General features: G+C 58.4%; 1 protein-coding gene across 4 annotated transcripts in view; it reads right to left on the bottom strand.

Moving 5' to 3' along the window:
• The window catches only part of CXXC1 (CXXC finger protein 1), a 52,725-nt gene that overhangs the window by 897 nt on the left and 29,482 nt on the right, over positions 1-22,346 (bottom strand). For 3 of the 4 annotated variants that reach the window (XM_065044374.1, XM_065044375.1, XM_065044377.1), the window contains 4 exons: positions 20,353-20,463; positions 16,431-16,480; positions 14,558-14,654; positions 9,923-10,897 (listed from right to left, as the gene is read on the bottom strand). In XM_065044374.1, coding sequence (XP_064900446.1) covers positions 9,938-10,897; positions 14,558-14,654; positions 16,431-16,480; positions 20,353-20,463 — 1,218 coding nt within the window. In that variant the 3' untranslated portion in view covers positions 9,923-9,937. Of the gene's footprint in view, positions 1-6,431; positions 6,585-9,922; positions 10,898-14,557; positions 14,655-16,430; positions 16,481-20,352; positions 20,464-22,346 lie in introns of those variants that run through there. The other variant, XM_065044376.1, reaches the window with a different exon arrangement.

Below are 22,346 nucleotides of genomic sequence, written 5' to 3' on the forward strand. Positions count from 1 at the left end.
ATATGGGGACAGGGGGACATGGGGACATGGGGATATGGGGACATGGGGACAGGGGGACATGGGGACATGGGGACATGGGGACAGGGGGACATGGGGACAGGGGGATATGGGGACAGGGGGACATGATATGGGGACAGGGGGACATGGGGACATGGGGACATGGGGACATGGGGATATGGGGACAGGGGGACAGGGGGACATGGGGACATGGGGACATGGGGATATGGGGACAGGGGGACAGGGGGACAGGGGGACAAGGGGACATGCGGACAGACAGGGGGACATCAGCGGTGACATCAATAGGGACGTGGGGACATGATATGGGGCCAGGGGGACAGGGGGACACCCACTGTCACCCCATGATGTCCCCAGTGTCCCCAATGCCTCCCAGTATCACCCAGATGTGTCTCCCAGTGTCACCCCTTGATGTCCCCAGTTGTCCCCAATAACATCCCCAGTGTCCCCAATGTCTCCCAGTGTCACCCCATGATGTCCCCAGTGTCCCCAATGACATCCCCAGTGTCCCCAATGTCTCCCAGTGTCACCCCATGATGTCCCCAGTGTCCCCAATGACATCCCCAGTGTCCCCAATGTCTCCCAGTGTCACCCCATGATGTCCCCAGTGTCCCCAATGACATCCCCAGTGTCCCCAATGTCTCCCAGTGTCACCCCATGATGTCCCCAGTGTCCCCAATGACATCCCCAGTGTCCCCAATGTCTCCCAATGTCACCCTATGATGTCCCCAGTGTCCCCAATGTCACCCAATGTCACCCAGTGTCACCCTGATGTGTCTCCCAGTGTCCCCAATGTCCCCCAGTGTCCCCAATGACATCCCCAGTGTCCCCAATGTCTCCCAGTGTCACCCCATGATGTCCCCAGTGTCCCCAATGACATCCCCAGTGTCCCCAATGTCTCCCAATGTCACCCTATGATGTCCCCAGTGTCCCCAATGTCCCCAATGTCTCCCAGTGTCACCCTGATGTGTCTCCCAGTGCCATCCCATGATGTCCCCAGTGTCCCCAATGACATCCCCAGTGTCCCCAATGTCTCCCAGTGTCCCCAATGACATCCCCAGTGTCCCCAATGACATCCCCAGTGTCCCCAATGTCCCCCAGTGTCCCCAATGACATCCCCAGTGTCCCCAATGTCACACAATGTCACCCAGTGTCACCCTGATGTGTCCCCAGTGTCCCCAATGACATCCCCAGTGTCCCCAATGTCACCCAGTGTCCCCAATGACATCTCCAGTGTCCCCAATGTCTCCCAGTGTCACCCTGATGTGTCTTCCAGTGTCCCCAATGACATCGCCAGTGTCCCCAGTGATGTCCCCAGTGTCCCCAATGTCACCCAGTGTCCCCAATGTCACCCAGTCTCACTCTGATGTGTCTCCCAATGTCACCCTATGATGTCCCCAGTGTCCCCAATGACATCCCCAGTGTCCCCAATGTCTCCCAGTATCACCCAGACGTGTCCCCCAGTGTCACCCCATGATGTCCCCAGTGTTCCCAATGACATCTCCAGTGTCCCCAATGTCTCCCAGTATCACCCAGATGTGTCTTCCAGTGTCCCCAATGACATCGCCAGTGTCCCCAGTGATGTCCCCAGTGTCCCCAATGTCACCCAGTCTCACTCTGATGTGTCTCCCAATGTCACCCTATGATGTCCCCAGTGTCCCCAATGACATCCCCAGTGTCCCCAATGTCTCCCAGTATCACCCAGATGTGTCCCCCAGTGTCACCCTATGACGTCCCCAGTGTCTCCAATGTCCCCAATGTCTCCCAGTATCACCCAGACGTGTCCCCAGTGTCACCCCATGATGTCCCCAGTGTCCCCAATGACATCCCCAGTGTCCCCAATGTCTCCCAATGTCACCCTATGATGTCCCCAGTGTCCCCAATGACATCCCCAGTGTCCCCAATGTCTCCCAATGTCACCCTATGATGTCCCCAGTGTCCCCAGTGTCCCCAATGTCTCCCAGTATCACCCAGACGTGTCCCCCAGTATCACCCCACGATGTCCCCAGTGTCTCCCAGTATCACCCAGACGTGTCCCCCAGTGTCACCCCACGATGTCCCCCGGGTGTCCCCAATGACATCCCCAGTGTCCCCAATGTCTCTCAGTATCACCCAGATGTGTCTCCCAGTGTCACCCTATGATGTCCCCAGTGCCCCCAGTGTCCCCAATGTCTCCCAGTGTCACCCCATGATGTCCCCAGTGTCCCCAATGACATCCCCAGTGTCCCCAATGTCTCCCAGTATCACCCAGATGTGTCTCCCAGTGTCCCCAATGACATCGCCAGTGTCCCCAGTGATGTCCCCAGTGTCCCCAATGTCACCCAGTGTCCCCAATGTCACCCAGTCTCACTCTGATGTGTCTCCCAATGTCACCCTATGATGTCCCCAGTGTCCCCAATGACATCCCCAGTGTCCCCAATGTCCCCAGTATCACCCAGACGTGTCCCCAGTGTCACCCCATGATGTCCCCAGTGTCCCCAATGACATCCCCAGTGTCCCCAATGTCTCCCAATGTCACCCTATGATGTCCCCAGTGTCCCCAGTGTCCCCAATGTCTCCCAGTATCACCCAGACGTGTCCCCCAGTATCACCCCACGATGTCCCCAGTGTCTCCCAGTATCACCCAGACGTGTCCCCCAGTGTCACCCCATGATGTCCCCAGTGTCCCCAATGTCTCCCAGTATCACCCAGACGTGTCCCCCAGTGTCGCCCCATGATGTCCCCAGTGTCCCCAATGACATCCCCAGTGTCCCCAATGTCTCCCAGTGTCCCCAATGACATCCCCAGTGTCCCCAATGACATCCCCAGTGCCCCCAATGTCTCCCAGTGTCCCCAATGATGTCCCCAGTGTCCCCAATGACATCCCCAGTGTCCCCAATGTCCCCCAGTGTCCCCAATGACATCCCCAGTGTCCCCAATGTCCCCCAGTGTCACCCAGATGTGTCTCCCAGTGTCACCCCATGATGTCCCCAGTGTCCCCAATGACATCCCCAGTGTCCCCAATGTCTCCCAGTATCACCCAGATGTGTCCCCCAGTGTCACCCTATGACGTCCCCAGTGTCTCCAGTGTCCCCAATGTCTCCCAGTATCACCCAGACGTGTCCCCAGTGTCACCCCATGATGTCCCCAGTGTTCCCAATGTCTCCCAGTATCACCCAGACGTGTCCCCCAGTGTCGCCCCATGATGTCCCCAGTGTCCCCAATGACATCCCCAGTGTCCCCAATGTCTCCCAGTGTCCCCAATGACATCCCCAGTGTCCCCAATGTCCCCAGTATCACCCAGACATGTCCCCCAGTGTCCCCCCACGACGTCCCCAGTGTCCCCCGGCTGTCCCCGCTGTCACCACCACTCGGACCCTCTCCAGATCCACCTCGGCGCGTCGCAGCTGCGTTGGGGACCCCCGTGTCCCCACTGTCACCCCCCAGAGCCCCCAGTGTCCCCAGTGTCACCCCAATGACATCCCCAGTGTCACCCCATGATGTCCCCAGTGTCCCCAGTGACATCCCCAGTGTCCCCAATGACATCCCCAGTGCCACCCCATGATGTCCCCAGTGTCCCCAATGTCTCCCAGTGTCCCCAATGACATCCCCAGTGTCCCCAATGACATCCCCAGTGTCCCCAATGTCTCCCAATGTCACCCTATGATGTCCCCAGTGTCCCCAATGTCTCCCAATGTCCCCAATGTCTCCCAGTGTCCCCCCATGATGTCCCCAGCGTCCCCAATGTCTCCCAGTGTCACCCAGTATCACAATGATGTGTGTCCCAGTGTCATCCCATGATGTCTCCCAGTGTCCCCAATGACATCCCCAGTGTCCCCAATGTCACCCAATGTCACCCAGTGTCACCCTGATGTGTCCCCAGTGTCCCCAATGTCTCCCAATGTCACCCTATGATGTCCCCAGTGTCCCCAATGTCTCCCAATGTCTCCCAGTATCACCCAGACGTGTCCCCCAGTGTCCCCCCACGACGTCCCCAGTGTCCCCCGGCTGTCCCCGCTGTCACCCACCACTCGGACCCTCTCCAGATCCACCTCGGCGCGTCGCAGCTGCGTTGGGGACCCCCGTGTCCCCACTGTCACCCCCCAGAGCCCCCAGTGTCCCCACTGTCACCCCAATGACATCCCCAGTGTCCCCCCATGATGTCCCCAGTGTCCCCAATGACATCCCCAGTGTCCCCAATGTCCCCCAGTATCACCCAGATGTGTCTCCCAGTGTCCCCAATGACATCCCCAGTGTCCCCAATGTCACCCAGTATCACCCAGATGTGTCCCCAGTGTCACCCTATGACGTCCCCAATGTCCCCAATGTCTCCCAGTATCACCCAGACGTGTCCCCAGTGTCACCCCATGATGTCCCCAGTGTCCCCAATGACATCCCCAGTGTCCCCAATGTCTCCCAGTGTCACCCTATGATGTCCCCAGTGTCCCCAGTGTCCCCAATGTCCCCAGTATCACCCAGACATGTCCCCCAGTGTCACCCCACGATGTCCCCAATGTCTCCCAGTATCACCCAGACATGTCCCCCAGTGTCCCCCCACGATGTCCCCAGTGTCCCCCGGCTGTCCCCGCTGTCACCCACCACTCGGACCCTCTCCAGATCCACCTCGGCGCGTCGCGGCTGCGTTGGGGACCCCCGTGTCCCCACTGTCACCCCCCAGAGCCCCCAGTGTCCCCACTGTCACCCCAATGACATCCCCAGTGTCACCCCATGATGTCCTCAGTGTCCCCAGTGACATCCCCAGTGTCCCCAATGACATCCCCAGTGTCCCCAATGACATCGCCAGTGCCACCCCATGATGTCCCCAGTGTCCCCAATGACATCCCCAGTGTCCCCAATGTCTCCCAGTGTCCCCAATGACATCCCCAGTGTCCCCAATGTCTCCCAGTGTCACCCTGATGTGTCTCCCAGTGTCCCCAATGACATCGCCAGTGTCCCCAGTGATGTCCCCAGTGTCCCCAATGTCACCCAGTGTCCCCAACGTCACCCAGTCTCGCTCTGATGTGTCTCCCAATGTCACCCTATGATGTCCCCAGTGTCCCCAATGACATCCCCAGTGTCCCCAATGTCCCCAGTATCACCCAGACGTGTCTCCCAGTGTCCCCCCATGATGTCCCCAGCGTCCCCAATGTCTCCCAGTGTCACCCAGTATCACAATGATGTGTGTCCCAGTGTCATCCCATGATGTCTCCCAGTGTCCCCAATGACATCCCCAGTGTCCCCAATGTCACCCAATGTCACCCAGTGTCACCCTGATGTGTCCCCAGTGTCCCCAATGTCTCCCAATGTCACCCTATGATGTCCCCAGTGTCCCCAATGTCTCCCAATGTCTCCCAGTATCACCCAGACATGTCCCCCAGTGTCCCCCCACGATGTCCCCAGTGTCCCCCGGCTGTCCCCGCTGTCACCACCACTCGGACCCTCTCCAGATCCACCTCGGCGCGTCGCAGCTGCGTTGGGGACCCCCGTGTCCCCACTGTCACCCCCCAGAGCCCCCAGTGTCCCCAGTGTCACCCCATGATGTCCCCAGTGTCCCCAATGACATCCCCAGTGTCCCCAATGTCTCCCAGTGTCCCCAATGACATCCCCAGTGTCCCCAATGACATCCCCAGTGCCCCCAGTGTCTCCCAGTATCACCCAGACGTGTCCCCCAGTGTCACCCCATGATGTCCTCAGTGTCCCCAATGTCACCCCATGGTGTCCCCAGTGTCCCCAATGTCTCCCAGTATCACCCAGACATGTCCCCCAGTGTCACCCCACGATGTCCCCCAGGTGTCCCCAATGACATCCCCAGTGTCCCCAATGACATCCCCAGTGTCCCCAATGTCTCCCAGTGTCACCCTGGTGTGTCTCCCAGTGTCACCCCTTGATGTCCCCAGTGTCCCAAATGACATCCCCAGTGTCCCCAATGTCACCCAGTGTCCCCAATGTCTCACAGTGTCACCCTGATGTGTCTCCCAGTGTCCCCAATGACATCCCCAGTGTCCCCAATGACATCCCCAGTGTCCCCAATGTCACACAATGTCACCCAGTGTCACCCTGATGTGTCCCCAGTGTCCCCAATGACATCCCCAGTGTCCCCAATGTCACCCAGTGTCCCCAATGACATCTCCAGTGTCCCCAATGTCTCCCAGTGTCACCCTGATGTGTCTTCCAGTGCCCCAATGTCTCCCAGTGTCACCCTGATGTGTCTTCCAGTGTCCCCAATGACATCGCCAGTGTCCCCAGTGATGTCCCCAGTGTCCCCAATGTCACCCAGTCTCACTCTGATGTGTCTCCCAATGTCACCCTATGATGTCCCCAGTGTCCCCAATGACATCCCCAGTGTCCCCAATGTCTCCCAGTATCACCCAGACGTGTCCCCCAGTGTCCCCCCACGATGTCCCCAGTGTCCCCCGGCTGTCCCCGCTGTCACCCACCACTCGGACCCTCTCCAGATCCACCTCGGCGCGTCGCAGCTTCTCCCAGCAGTAGTGCCGGTGGCAGCGGCGCTTGGGGACGCGGCAGAACTCGCCCGTCAGCTCGAACACGTCGCGCACCAGCGGGCACCCGCACACCTCGTCTGCCGGGACCTGCGGGACACGGCACCCATGGGTGCCCGAGCACCCACAGGAACCCATAGAGACCATAGGAACCCATAGAGACACATAGAGACTCATAGGAACCCATAGAGACCCATAGGAACCCATAGAGACCCATAGAGACACATAGAGACCCATAGGAACCCATAGAGACCCATAGGAAGCATAGAGACCCATAGAGACACATAGAGACCCATAGGAACCCATAGAGACACATAGGAACCCATAGAGACACATAGAGACCCATAGGAACCCATAGAGACCCATAGGAACCCATAGAGACCCACAGAGACCAATAGGAACACATAGAGAGACCCATAGGAACCCATAGAGACCCATAGGAACCCATAGAGACACATAGAGACCAATAGGAACACATAGAGACACATAGGAACCCATAGAGACCCATAGAGACACATAGAGACCCATAGGAACCCATAGAGACCCATAGGAACCCATAGAGACACATAGAGACCCATGGGTGGGGGACAGAACCCGCACACCTCGTCTGCCGGGACCTGCGGGACACGGCACCCATGGGTGCCCGAGCACCCACAGGAACCCATAGAGACCCATAGGAACCCATAGAGACCCATAGAGACCCATAGGAACGCATGGGTGGGGGACAGAACCCGCACACCTCGTCTGCCGGGACCTGCGGGACACGGCACCCATGGGTGCCCGAGCACCCACAGGAACCCATAGAGACACATACAGACACATAGGAACCCATAGGAACCCATAGGAACCCATAGAGACACATAGAGACCAATAGGAACCCATAGAGACACATAGAGACCCATAGAGACACATAGAGACCATAGGAACCCATAGAGACACATAGGAACCCATAGAGACCCATAGAGACACATAGAGACCCATAGAGACACATAGAGACCCATAGGAACCCATAGAGACCCATAGGAACCCATAGAGACACATAGAGACACATAGAGACCCATAGAGACCCATAGGAACCCATAGAGACACATAGGAACCCATAGAGACCCATAGGAACCCATAGAGACACATAGGAACCCATAGAGACACATAGAGACCCATAGGAACCCATAGAGACACATAGAGACCCATAGAGACACATAGAGACCCATAGGAACCCATAGAGACACATAGAGACCCATGGGTGGGGGACAGAACCCACACACCTCGTCTGCCGGGACCTGCGGGACACGGCACCCATGGGTGCCCGAGCACCCACAGGAACCCATAGAGACCATAGGAACCCATAGAGACACATAGAGACTCATAGGAACCCATAGAGACCCATAGGAACCCATAGAGACCCATAGAGACACATAGAGACCCATAGGAACCCATAGAGACCCATAGGAACCCATAGAGACCCATAGAGACACATAGAGACCCATAGGAACCCATAGAGACACATAGGAACCCATAGAGACACATAGAGACACATAGGAACCCATAGAGACACATAGGAACCCATAGAGACTCATAGAGACCATAGGAACCCATAGAGACACATAGAGACCCATAGGAACCCATAGAGACACATAGAGACACATAGGAACCCATAGAGACCCATAGGAACGCATGGGAGGGGGACAGAACCCACACACCTCGTCTGCCGGGACCTGCGGGACACGGCACCCATGGGTGCCCGAGCACCCACAGGAACCCATAGAGACACATAGGAACACATAGAGACACATAGAGACCCATAGGAACCCATAGAGACCCATGGGTGGGGGACAGAACCTGCACACCTCGTCTGCCGGGACCTGCGGGACACGGCACCCATGGGTGCCCGAGCACCCACAGGAACCCATAGAGACCCACAGGAACCCATAGAGACACATAGGAACCCATAGAGACACATAGAGACACATAGGAACCCATAGAGACCATAGGAACCCATAGAGAGACATAGGAACCCATAGAGAGACATAGGAACCCATAGAGACACATAGGAACCCATAGAGACCCATAGGAACCCATAGGAACACATAGAGACCATAGAGACCCATGGGTGGGGGACAGAACCCGCACACCTCGTCTGCCGGGACCTGCGGGACACGGCACCCATGGGTGCCCGAGCACCCACAGGAACCCATAGAGACACATACAGACACATAGAGACACATAGGAACCCATAGAGACACATAGAGACCCATAGAGACACATAGAGACACATAGAGAACCCATAGAGACACATAGAGACCCATAGAGACACATACAGACACATAGAGACACATAGGAACCCATAGAGACACATAGAGACCCATAGAGACACATACAGACACATAGAGACACATAGGAACCCATAGAGACACATAGAGACCCATAGAGACACATAGAGACACATAGAGACACATAGAGACACATAGAGACCAATAGGAACCCATAGAGACACATAGAGACCCATAGGAACCCATAGAGACACATAGAGACCCATAGGAACCCATAGAGACACATAGAGACCCATAGAGACACATAGAGACACATAGAGACACATAGAGACACATAGGAACCCATAGAGACACATAGAGACACACAGAGACACATAGAGACCAATAGGAACCCATAGAGACACATAGAGAACCCATAGAGACCATAGGAACCCATAGAGACCCATAGGAACCCATAGGAACCCATAGAGACACATAGAGACACATAGAGACACATAGAGACACATAGAGACACATAGAGACACATAGAGACCCATAGAGACCCATACAGACCCATACAGACACATAGAGACCCATAGAGACCCATACAGACACATAGAGACACATAGGAACCCATAGAGACACATAGAGACCCATAGGAACCCATAGAGACACATAGAGACCCATAGGAACCCATAGAGACACATAGAGACACATAGAGACCCATAGGAACCCATAGAGACCCATAGGAACCCATAGAGACCCATAGGAACCCATAGAGACCCATGGGTGGGGGACAGAACCCGCACACCTCGTCTGCCGGGACCTGCGGGACACGGCACCCATGGGTGCCCGAGCACCCACAGGAACCCATAGAGACACATAGAGACCCATAGGAACGCATGGGTGGGGGACAGAACCCACACACCTCGTCTGCCGGGACCTGCGGGACACGGCACCCATGGGTGCCCGAGCACCCACAGGAACCCATAGAGACACATAGGAACACATAGAGACACATAGAGACCCATAGGAACCCATAGAGACCCATGGGTGGGGGACAGAACCTGCACACCTCGTCTGCCGGGACCTGCGGGACACGGCACCCATGGGTGCCCGAGCACCCACAGGAACCCATAGAGACACACAGAGACACATAGGAACCCATAGAGACTCATAGGAACCCATAGAGACTCATAGGAACCCATAGAGACACATAGAGACCAATAGGAACCCATAGAGACACATAGAGACCAATAGGAACCCATAGAGACACATAGAGACACATAGGAACCCATAGAGACCCATAGGAACCCATAGAGACACATAGAGACCCATAGGAACCCATAGAGACCCATAGGAACCCATAGAGACCCATGGGTGGGGGACAGAACCCGCACACCTCGTCTGCTGGGACCTGCGGGACACGGCACCCATGGGTGCCCGAGCACCCACAGGAACCCATAGAGACACATACAGACACATAGAGACCCATAGATACCCATAGGAACCCATAGAGACACATAGAGACCCATAGAGACACATAGGAACCCATAGAGACACATAGAGACACACAGAGACACATAGAGACCAATAGGAACCCATAGAGACACATAGAGACCCATAGAGACCCATAGAGACCCATAGAGAACCCATAGAGACCATAGGAACCCATAGGAACCCATAGAGACCCATAGAGACCCATAGGAACCCATAGGAACCCATAGAGACACATAGAGACCCATAGAGACCCATAGAGACCCATAGAGACCCATAGAGACCCATACAGACACATAGAGACCCATAGAGACCCATAGAGACCCATAGAGACCCATAGGAACCCATAGAGACACATAGAGACCCATAGGAACCCATAGAGACACATAGAGACCCATAGAGACCCATACAGACACATAGAGACACATAGGAACCCATAGAGACCCATACAGACACATAGAGACACATAGGAACCCATAGAGACACATAGAGACACATAGAGACACATAGAGACTCATAGGAACCCATAGAGACCCATAGGAACCCATAGAGACCCTTAGGAACCCATAGAGACCCATAGAGACCCATAGGAACCCATAGGAACCCATAGAGACCCATGGGTGGGGGACAGAACCCGCACACCTCGTCTGCCGGGACCTGCGGGACACGGCACCCATGGGTGCCCGAGCACCCACAGGAACCCATAGAGACCATAGGAACCCATAGAGACCCATAGAGACACATAGAGACCCATAGGAACCCATAGAGACACATAGAGACACATAGGAACCCATAGAGACCCATAGAGACCCATAGGAACCCATAGAGACCCATAGAGACACATAGAGACCCATAGGAACCCATAGAGACACATAGAGACACATAGGAACCCATAGAGACACATAAGAACCCATAGAGACCCATAGAGACCCATAGAGACACATAGGAACCCATAGAGACCCATAGGAACCCATAGAGACACATAGGAACCCATAGAGACACATAGGAACCCATAGAGACCCATAGAGACCCATAGAGACACATAGAGAACCCATAGAGACCATAGGAACCCATAGAGACCCATAGAGACCCATAGGAACCCATAGAGACACATAGAGAAACATAGAGACACATAGGAACCCATAGAGAACCCATAGAGACCCATAGAGACCCATGGGAACCCACAGAGACACATAGAGAAACATAGAGACACATAGGAACCCATAGAGACACATAGAGACCCATAGGAACCCATAGAGACCCATAGAGACACATAGAGACACATAGGAACGCATGGGTGGGGGACAGAACCCGCACATCGCGTCTGCCGGGACCTGCGGGACACGGCACCCATGGGTGCCCGAGCACCCACAGGAACCCATAGAGACCCACAGAGACACATAGGAACCCATAGAGACTCATAGGAACCATAGAGACCATAGGAACCCATAGAGACCATAGGAACCCATAGAGACACATAGAGACCCATAGGAACCCATAGGAACCCATAGAGACACATAGAGACCCATAGAGACCCATAGAGACCATAGGAACCCATAGAGACACATAGAGACCCATAGGAACCCATAGAGACCATAGGAACCCATAGAGACACATAGAGACCCATAGGAACCCATAGAGACACATAGAGACCCATAGGACCCCATAGAGACCCATTGGACCCCATAGCACCCATGGGTGCCCCACACCGACCTTGGGCTCGCGGGAGTGCTCGGGACACAGTGCTCCCCACAGCACCCATAGGAACCCACAGAGCCCCATAGAGACCCCATAGCACCCATAGAGCACCCATAGGACCCCATAGCACCCATAGAGCACCCATAGGACCCCATAGCACCCATGGGTGCCCCACACCGACCTTGGGCTCGCGGGAGTGCTCGGGACACAGTGCTCCCCACAGCACCCATAGGAACCCAGAGAGCCCCATAGAGACCCCATAGCACCCATAGAGCACCCATAGAGCACCCATAGGACCCATAGGGCACCCATAGGACCCCATAGAGCACCCATAGGACCCCATAGCACCCATGGGTGCCCCACACCGACCTTGGGCTCGCGGGAGTGCTTGGGGCACAGTGCTCCCCACAGCACCCATAGGAACCCAGAGAGCCCCATAGAGCCCCCATAGCTCCCCATAGAGCACCCATAGGACCCCATAGCACCCATAGGGCACCCATAGCACCCATAGGGCACCCATAGGACCCCATAGCACCCATAGAGCACCCATAGGACCCCATAGCACCCATGGGTGCCCCACACCGACCTTGGGCTCGCGGGAGTGCTCGGGACACAGTGCTCCCCACAGCACCCATAGGAACCCAGAGAGCCCCATAGAGCCCCCATAGCACCCATAGAGCACCCATAGGACCCCATAGCACCCATAGAGCACCCATAGGACCCCATAGCACCCATGGGTGCCCCACACCAACCTTGGGCTCGCGGGAGTGCTCGGGACACAGTGCTCCCCACAGCACCCATAGGAACCCACAGAGCCCCATAGAACCCCATAGCACCCATAGAGCACCCATAGAGCACCCATAGCACCCATAGAGCACCCATAGGACCCCATAGCACCCATGGGTGCCCCACACCGACCTTGGGCTCGCGGGAGTGCTCGGGACACAGTGCTCCCCACAGCACCCATAGGAACCCAGAGAGCCCCATAGAGCCCCCATAGCTCCCCATAGAGCACCCATAGGACCCCATAGCACCCATAGAGCACCCATAGCACCCATAGCACCCATGGGTGCCCCACACCGACCTTGGGCTCGCGGGAGTGCTCGGGACACAGTGCTCCCCACAGCACCCATAGGAACCCAGAGAGCCCCATAGAGCCCCCATAGCACCCATAGAGCACCCATAGGACCCCATAGCACCCATAGAGCACCCATAGCACCCATAGCACCCATGGGTGCCCCACACCGACCTTGGGCTCGCGGGAGTGCTCGGGACACAGTGCTCCCCACAGCACCCATAGGAACCCAGAGAGCCCCATAGAGACCCCATAGCACCCATAGAGCACCCATAGGAACCCATAGCACCCATAGGGCACCCATAGGACCCCATAGCACCCATGGGTGCCCCACACCGACCTTGGGCTCGCGGGAGTGCTCGGGACACAGTGCCCCCCACAGCACCCATAGGAACCCAGACAGCCCCATAGAGACCCCATAGCTCCCCATAGAGCACCCATAGGACCCCATAGCACCCATAGAGCACCCATAGGACCCCATAGCACCCATGGGTGCCCCACACCGACCTTGGGCTCGCGGGAGTGCTCGGGACACAGTGCTCCCCACAGCACCCATAGGAACCCACAGAGCCCCATAGAGCCCCCATAGCTCCCCATAGAGCACCCATAGGAACCCATAGCACCCATAGAGCACCCATAGGACCCCATAGCACCCATAGAGCACCCATAGCACCCATAGAGCACCCATAGGACCCCATAGCACCCATGGGTGCCCCACACCGACCTTGGGCTCGCGGGAGTGCTCGGGACACAGTGCTCCCCACAGCACCCATAGGAACGCAGAGAGCCCCATAGAGACCCCATAGCACCCATAGAGCACCCATAGGAATCCATAGCACCCATAGGACCCCATAGCACCCATGGGTGCCCCACACCGACCTTGGGCTCGCGGGAGTGCTCGGGACACAGTGCCCCCCACAGCACCCATAGGAACCCAGAGAGCCCCATAGAGCCCCCATAGCACCCATAGCTCCCCATAGAGCACCCATAGCACCCATAGGGCACCCATAGGACCCCATAGCACCCATGGGTGCCCCACACCGACCTTGGGCTCGCGGGAGTGCTCGGGACACAGTGCTCCCCACAGCACCCATAGGAACCCAGAGAGCCCCATAGGACCCCATAGCACCCATAGAGCACCCATAGGACCCCATAGCACCCATAGAGCACCCATAGGACCCCATAGCACCCATGGGTGCCCCACACCGACCTTGGGCTCGCGGGAGTGCTCGGGACACAGTGCTCCCCACAGTACCCATAGGAACCCAGAGAGCCCCATAGAGACCCCATAGCTCCCCATAGAGCACCCATAGGACCCCATAGCACCCATAGGGCACCCATAGGACCCCATAGCACCCATGGGTGCCCCACACCGACCTTGGGCTCGCGGGAGTGCTCGGGACACAGTGCTCCCCACAGTACCCATAGGAACCCAGAGAGCCCCATAGAGACCCCATAGCTCCCCATAGAGCACCCATAGGACCCCATAGCACCCATAGAGCACCCATAGGACCCCATAGCACCCATGGGTGCCCCACACCGACCTTGGGCTCGCGGGAGTGCTCGGGACACAGCACCTGAAGCCGCTTGCAATAGGTTTTGCTCTGGGGGTTGTAAACGTCGCAGAACAGGCGGGTGGCCCTGGGGGAGGGGACACATGGGGACCCAGGCGTCCGGGAGGGACCCAGGCGTCCGGGGAACACAGCAGGGTCCCAGGAGTTCTGGGGACCCAGGAGTTCGGGGAGGGGACCCAGGAGTTAAGGGAGGGAAACCACAAGGAGGGACCCAGGCGTTCTGGAGGGGACCCAGGAGTTCGAGAAGGGACCCAGGAGTTCGGGAAGGGACCCAGGCGTCCGGGGGGACCCAGGAGTTCGGGAAGGGACCCAGGAGTTCAGGAGGGAAACCATAAGAAGGGACCCAGGCGTTCAGGAGGGGACCCAGGAGTTCGGGAAGGGACCCAGGAGTTCGGGAAGGGACCCAGGCGTCCGGGGGGACCCAGGAGTTCGGGAAGGGACCCAGGGGTTGGGGGGGGACCCAGGCGTCAGGGAGGGGACCCAGGCGTCCGGGAGGGGACCCAGGCGTCCAGGGGGACCCAGGAGTTCGGGTGGGGGACCCAAGCATTTGGGGAACACAGGAGGGTCCCAGGATTTCAGGGGACCCAGGAGTTCGGGGGACCCAGGAGTTCGGGAAGGGACCCAGGCGTCCGGGGGGACCCAGGCATCCGGGGAACACAGGAGGGTCCCAGGAGTTCAAGGGACCCAGGAGTTCGGGGAGGGGACGCAGGAGTTCAGGAGGGAAACCATAAGGAGGGACCCAGGTGTTCAGGAGGGCACCCAGGCGTTCGGGAAGGGACCCAGGCGTCCGGGAAGGAACCCGGGAGTTCGGGGGACCCAGGAGTTCGGGGAGGGACCCAGGGGTTGGGGGGGGGACCCAGGCGTCAGGGAGGGGACCCAGGCGTCCGGGGGGACCCAGGAGTTCGGCGGGGGGGACCCGGGAGTTCAGGAGGGAAACCATAAGGAGGGACCCGGGCATTCAAGAGGGGACCCAGGAGTTCGGGGGGACCCAGGAGTTCGGGAAGGGACCCAGGAGTTCGGGGGGACCCAGGAGTTCGGGAAGGGACCCAGGTGTCAGGGAGGGGACCCAGGCGTCCGGGGGGACCCAGGCGTCCGGGGGGACCCAGGAGTTCGGCGGGGGGGACCCAGGAGTTCGGCAGGGGGGACCCAGGAGTTCAGGAGGGAAACCATAAGGAGGGACCCAGGCGTTCAGGAGGGGACCCAGGAGTTCGGGAAGGGACCCAGGAGTTCGGGCTGGGATCCGGGCATCAGGGAGGGGACCCAGGAGTTCGGGAAGGGACCCAGGTGTCAGGGAGGGGACCCAGGAGTTCGGGTGGGGGACCCAGGCATTCGGGGAACACAGGAGTTTGGGAAGGGACCCAGGAGTTCGGGAGGGGACCCAGGAGTTCGGGAGGGGACCCAGGCGTCCTGGGGGGACCCAGGAGTTCGGGAAGGGACCCAGGGGTTGGGGGGGGACCCAGGCGTCAGGGAGGGGACCCAGGCGTCCGGGGGGACCCAAGAGTTCGGGAGGGAAACCATAAGGAGGGACCCAGACATTCAGGAGGGGACCCAGGAGTTCGGGAGGGACCCAGGAGTTCGGGAAGGGACCCAGGAGTTCGAGAAGGGACCCAGGCATCCGGGAGGGACCCAGGAGTTCGGGAGGGACCCAGGAGTTCGGGAGGGACCCAGGAGTTCGGGAGGGACCCAGGTGTCAGGGAGGGGACCCAGGTGTCAGGGAGGGGACCCAGGCGTCCGGGAGGGACCCAGGAGTTCGGGAAGGGACCCAGGCGTCCGGGAGGGACCCAGGCGTCCGGGAAGGGACCCAGGCGTCCGGGAAGGGACCCAGGCGTCCGGCTGCACTCACCCCTCGATGCGCGTTGGGTACATGGACCCGAAGGACGTTTGGCTCTCATACTGCGGGGGAGCGGCCGCTCAGGGACCTATAGGGACCTATAGGGCCCCTATAGCCCCTACAGAGCCCCATATTGGAGCCTATATGGCCCTTATAGAGCCCCATAGGAAGGTCCATATGACCCGACAGCCCCTATACATCCCCATGGAGGGGGTCCATATGGCCCCTATAGGACCCCAGAGAAGCCCCACGGTCCCTATAGAACCCAAGATGACAATCCATATGGTCCCTATAGAACCCGGGGGAGCCCCATAGCCCCTATAGAGCCCACGGGCAGAGACCATAGGGCACCTATAGAACCCAGACACCCCCCTACAGCCCCTATAGAGCCCCAGAATAGGGTCCATATGGTCCCTATAGAACGCAGAGACCCCCCTATAGCCCCTATAGAGCCCCAGAGCGGGATCCATATGGTCCCTATAGAACCCAGAGACACCCCTATAGCCCCTATAGAGCCCCAGAACGGGATCCATATGGTCCCTATAGAACCCAGAGACACCCCTGTAGCCCCTATAGAGCCCCAGAGCGGGATCCATATGGTCCATATAGAACCCAGGGGGATCCCCTACAGAACACAGGGGACCCCTATAGGACATGGGCAGCCCCTATAGAATCCAAGACAATTATTCATACAGTTCCTATAGAAGCTGGGGGAGCCGCACATCCCCTATAGAGCCCACAGGGCTCCTATAGAGCCCATAGGGCACCTATAGAACCCCCTATAAGGCTTCAGAATAGGGTCCATATGGTCCCTATAGAACCCAGAGACCCCCCTATAGCCCCTACAGAGCTTCAGAATAGGGTCAATATGGTCCCTATAGAACCCAGAGACCCCCCTATAGAGCCCCAGAACGGGATCCATATGGTCCCTATAGAACCCAGGGGATCCCCTACAGAATACAGGGGACCCCTATAGGACATGGGCAGCCCCTATAGAACCCAAGACAATGATGCATACAGTCCCTATAGAAGCTGGGGGAGCCGCACATCCCCTATAGAGCCCATAGGGCTCCTATAGAGCCCATAGGGCACCTATAGAACCCCCTATAAAGCTCCAGAATAGGGTCCATATGGTCCCTATAGAACCCAGAGACCCCCCTATAGCCCCTATAGAGCCCCAGAACGGGATCCATATGGTCCCTATAGAACCCAGGGGGATCCCCTACAGAATACAGGGGACCCCTATAGGACATGGGCAGCCCCTATAGAACCCAAGACAATGATGCATATGGTCCCTATAGAAGCTGGGGGAGCCGCACATCCCCTATAGAGCCCACAGGGCTCCTATAGAGCCCATAGGGCACCTATAGAGCCCATAGGGCACCTATAGAACCCCCTAAAAAGCCCCAGAATAGGGTCCGTATGGTCCCTATAGAACCCAGAGACCCCCCTATAGCCCCTACAGAGCTTCAGAATAGGGTCCATATGGTCCCTATAGAACCCAGAGACACCCCTATAGCCCCTATAGAGCCCCAGAACGGGATCCATATGGTCCCTATAGAACCCAGGGGGATCCCCTACAGAATACAGGGGACCCCTATAGGACATGGGCAGCCCCTATAGAATCCAAGACAATGATGCATACAGTCCCTATAGAAGCTGGGGGAGCCGCACATCCCCTATAGAGCCCACAGGGCTCCTATAGAGCCCATAGGGCACCTATAGAGCCCCCTATAAAGCTCCAGAATAGGGTCCATATGGTCCCTATAGAACCCAGAGACCCCCCTATAGCCCCTACAGAGCTTCAGAATAGGGTCCATATGGTCCCTATAGAACCCAGAGACCCCCCTATAGCCCCTATAGAGCCCCAGAGCGGGATCCATATGGTCCCTATAGAACCCAGAGACACCCCTATAGCCCCTATAGAGCCCCAGAACGGGATCCATATGGTCCCTATAGAACCCAGGGGGATCCCCTACAGAATACAGGGGACCCCTATAGGACATGGACAGCCCCTATAGAATCCAAGACAATGATGCATACAGTCCCTATAGAAGCTGGGGGAGCCGCACATCCCCTATAGAGCCCATAGGGCACCTATAGAGCCCCCTAAAAAGCTCCAGAATAGGGTCCGTATGGTCCCTATAGAACCCAGAGACACCCCTATAGCCCCTATAGAGCCCCAGAACGGGATCCATATGGTCCCTATAGAACCCAGGGGGATCCCCTACAGGATACAGGGGACCCCTATAGGACATGGGCAGCCCCTATAGAACCCAAGACAATGATGCATACAATCCCTATAGAAGCTGGGGGAGCCGCACATCCCCTATAGAGCCCACAGGGCTCCTATAGAGCCCATAGGGCACCTATAGAACCCCCTATAAGGCTTCAGAATAGGGTCCATATGGTCCCTATAGAACCCAGAGACCCCCCTATAGCCCCTATAGAGCCCCAGAACAGGATCCATATGGTCCCTATAGAACCCAGGGGGATCCCCTACAGAATACAGGGGACCCCTATAGGACATGGGCAGCCCCTATAGAACCCAAGACAATGATGCATACAGTCCCTATAGAAGCTGGGGGAGCCGCACATCCCCTATAGAGCCCACAGGGCTCCTATAGAGCCCATAGGGCACCTATAGAGCCTATAGGGCACCTATAGAGCCCATAGGGCACCTATAGAGCCCATAGGGCACCTATAGAACCCCCTATAAAGCTCCAGAATAGGGTCCATATGGTCCCTATAGAACCCAGAGACACCCCTATAGCCCCTACAGAGCTTCAGAATAGGGTCCATATGGTCCCTATAGAACCCAGGGGGATCCCCTACAGAATACAGGGGACCCCTATAGGACATGGGCAGCCCCTATAGAATCCAAGACAATGATCCATACAGTCCCTATAGAAGCTGGGGGAGCCGCACATCCACTATAGAGCCCACAGGGCTCCTATAGAGCCCATAGGGCACCTATAGAGCCCATAGGGCACCTATAGAACCCCCTATAAAGCTCCAGAATAGGGTCCGTATGGTCCCTATAGAACCCAGAGACCCCCCTATAGCCCCTACAGAGCTTCAGAATAGGGTCCATATGGTCCCTATAGAACCCAGGGGGATCCCCTACAGAATACAGGGGACCCCTATAGGACATGGGCAGCCCCTATAGAATCCAAGACAATGATCCATACAGTCCCTATAGAAGCCGGGGGAGCCGCACATCCCCTATAGAGCCCACAGGGCTCCTATAGAGCCCCTAGGGCACCTATAGAGCCTATAGGGCACCTATAGAGCCCATAGGGCACCTATAGAACCCCCTATAAAGCTCCAGAATAGGGTCCATATGGTCCCTATAGAACCCAGAGACCCCCCTATAGCCCCTATAGAGCCCCAGAGCGGGATCCATATGGTCCCTATAGAACCCAGAGACACCCCTATAGCCCCTATAGAGCCCCAGAACGGGATCCATATGGTCCCTATAGAACCCAGGGGGATCCCCTACAGAATACAGGGGACCCCTATAGGACATGGGCAGCCCCTATAGAACCCAAGACAATGATGCATATGGTCCCTATAGAAGCTGGGGGAGCCGCACATCCCCTATAGAGCCCATAGGGCACCTATAGAGCCCATAGGGCACCTATAGAGCCAATAGGTGCCCTATAGAGCCAACAGGTGCCCTATAGAGCCCCTAGGGCACCTATAGAGCCTATAGGTGCCCTATAGAGCCTATAGGTGCCCTATAGAGCCTATAGGGCACCTATAGAGCCCATAGGGCACCTATAGAACCCCCTATAAAGTTCCAGAATGGGGTCCATATGGTCCCTATAGACCCCGGGGTCCCCTATAGCGCCCCCTCCCGGGTCCCCCCCGCCCCCGCAGGGGGTCCCTGCCCCCCATCTGCCCCCTAGGGCCCTATAGGATCCATAGGTACCTTGGCGTAGCAGCGCTCCATGTGCCGCAGCGCCACCTTGGGGTTGATGGGGTGACCGCAGGACACGCAGAAGATCTGCAGGTCGGTGTCCTCGCTGTCCCCTTCGGTGCTCTGAGGACCCAGGCGTCCGGGAGGGACCCAGGCGTCCGGGAGGGACCCAGGCGTCCGGGAGGGACCCAGGCGTCCGGGGAGACACGGGAGGTCAGGGGGAACCAGGAGTTCGGGGGACCCAGGCGTCCGGGAGGGACCCAGGAGTTCGGGAGGGACCCAGGAGTTCGGGAAGGGACCCAGGAGTTCGGGAAGGGACCCAGGAGTTCGGGAGGGACCCAGGCGTCCGGGAGGGACCCAGGAGCTCAGGAGGGACCCAGGAGTTCGGGAAGGGACCCAGGAGTTCGGGAGGGACCCAGGAGTTTGGGAGGGACCCAGGAGTTCGGGAAGGGACCCAGGAGTTCGGGGTTGGCTTAAGACTTCGAGGAGGGACCCAGGCGTCCGGGAGGGACCCAGGAGTTCAGGGAGGGACCCAGGAGTTCGGGAATGACCCAGGCGTCCGGGAGGGACCCAGGAGCTCAGGAGGGACCCAGGAGTTCGGGAGGGACCCAGGAGTTCGGGAAGGGACCCAGGAGTTCGGGGCTGGCTTAAGACTTCAGGAAGGGACCCAGGAGGTCAGGAGGGACCCAGGAGTTCGGGAGGGACCCAGGAGTTCGGGAGGGACCCAGGAGTTCGGGAAGGGACCCAGGAGTTCGGGGAGGGACCCAGGAGTTCGGGGAGGGACCCAGGAGTTCGGGAGGGACCCAGGAGTTCGGGAAGGGACCCGGGAGTTCGGGGAGGGACCCAGGAGTTCGGGGAGGGACCCGGGAGTTCGGGAGGGACCCAGGAGTTCGGGAGGGACCCAGGAGTTCGGGGAGGGACCCAGGAGATCAGGAGGGACCCAGGAGTTCGGGGTTGGCTTAAGACTTCAAGGAGGGACCCAGGCGTCCGGGAGGGACCCAGGAGTTCGGGAAGGGACCCAGGAGTTCGGGAAGGGACCCAGGAGTTCAGAAGGGACCCAGGAGTTCGGGAGGGACCCAGGAGTTCGGGAGGGACCCAGGAGTTCAGGGAGGGACCCAGGAGTTCAGGGAGGGACCCAGGAGTTCAGGGAGGGACCCAGGAGTTCAGGGAGGGACCCAGGAGTTCGGGGGACCCAGGCGTCCGGGAGGGACCCAGGAGTTTGGGGGACCCAGGCGTCCGGGAGGGACCCAGGAGTTTGGGGGACCCAGGCGTCCGGGAGGGACCCAGGCGTCCGGGGAGACACGGGAGGTCAGAGGGACCCAGGAGTTTGGGGGACCCAGGCGTCCGGGAGGGACCCAGGCGTCCGGGGAGACACGGGAGGTCAGAGGGACCCAGGAGTTTGGGGGACCCAGGCGTCCGGGAGGGACCCAGGCGTCCGGGGAGACATGGGAGGTCAGGGCGACCCAGGAGTTCGGGGCTGACTTAAGACTTCGAGGAGGGACCCAGGCGTCCGGGAGGGACCCAGGAGTTCGGGGAGGGACCCAGGAGTTCAGGGAGGGACCCAGGCGTCCGGGGAGGGACCCAGGCGTCCGGGAGGGACCCAGGCGTCCGGGAGGGACCCAGGAGTTCGGGGAGGGACCCAGGAGCTCAGGAGAGATCCAGGAGTTCGGGAGGGACCCAGGAGTTCGGGGAGGGACCCAGGCGTCCGGGAGGGACCCAGGAGTTCGGGAAGGGACCCAGGAGTTCGGGAGGGACCCAGGCGTCCGGGAGGGACCCAGGAGTTCGGGAAGGGACCCAGGAGTTCGGGGCTGGCTTAAGACTTCAGGAAGGGACGCAGGAGCTCAGGAGGGACCCAGGAGTTCGGGAGGGACCCAGGAGTTCGGGGAGGGACCCAGGAGTTCGGGGAGGGACCCAGGAGTCCGGGAGGGACCCAGGAGTTCGGGAGGGACCCAGGAGTTCGGGAGGGACCCAGGAGTTCGGGAGGGACCCAGGAGCTCAGGAGGGAC

The sequence above is a fragment of the Columba livia genome, chromosome 37 (genome assembly GCF_036013475.1).
Source record: "Columba livia isolate bColLiv1 breed racing homer chromosome 37, bColLiv1.pat.W.v2, whole genome shotgun sequence".
Lineage (NCBI taxonomy): Eukaryota > Metazoa > Chordata > Aves > Columbiformes > Columbidae > Columba > Columba livia.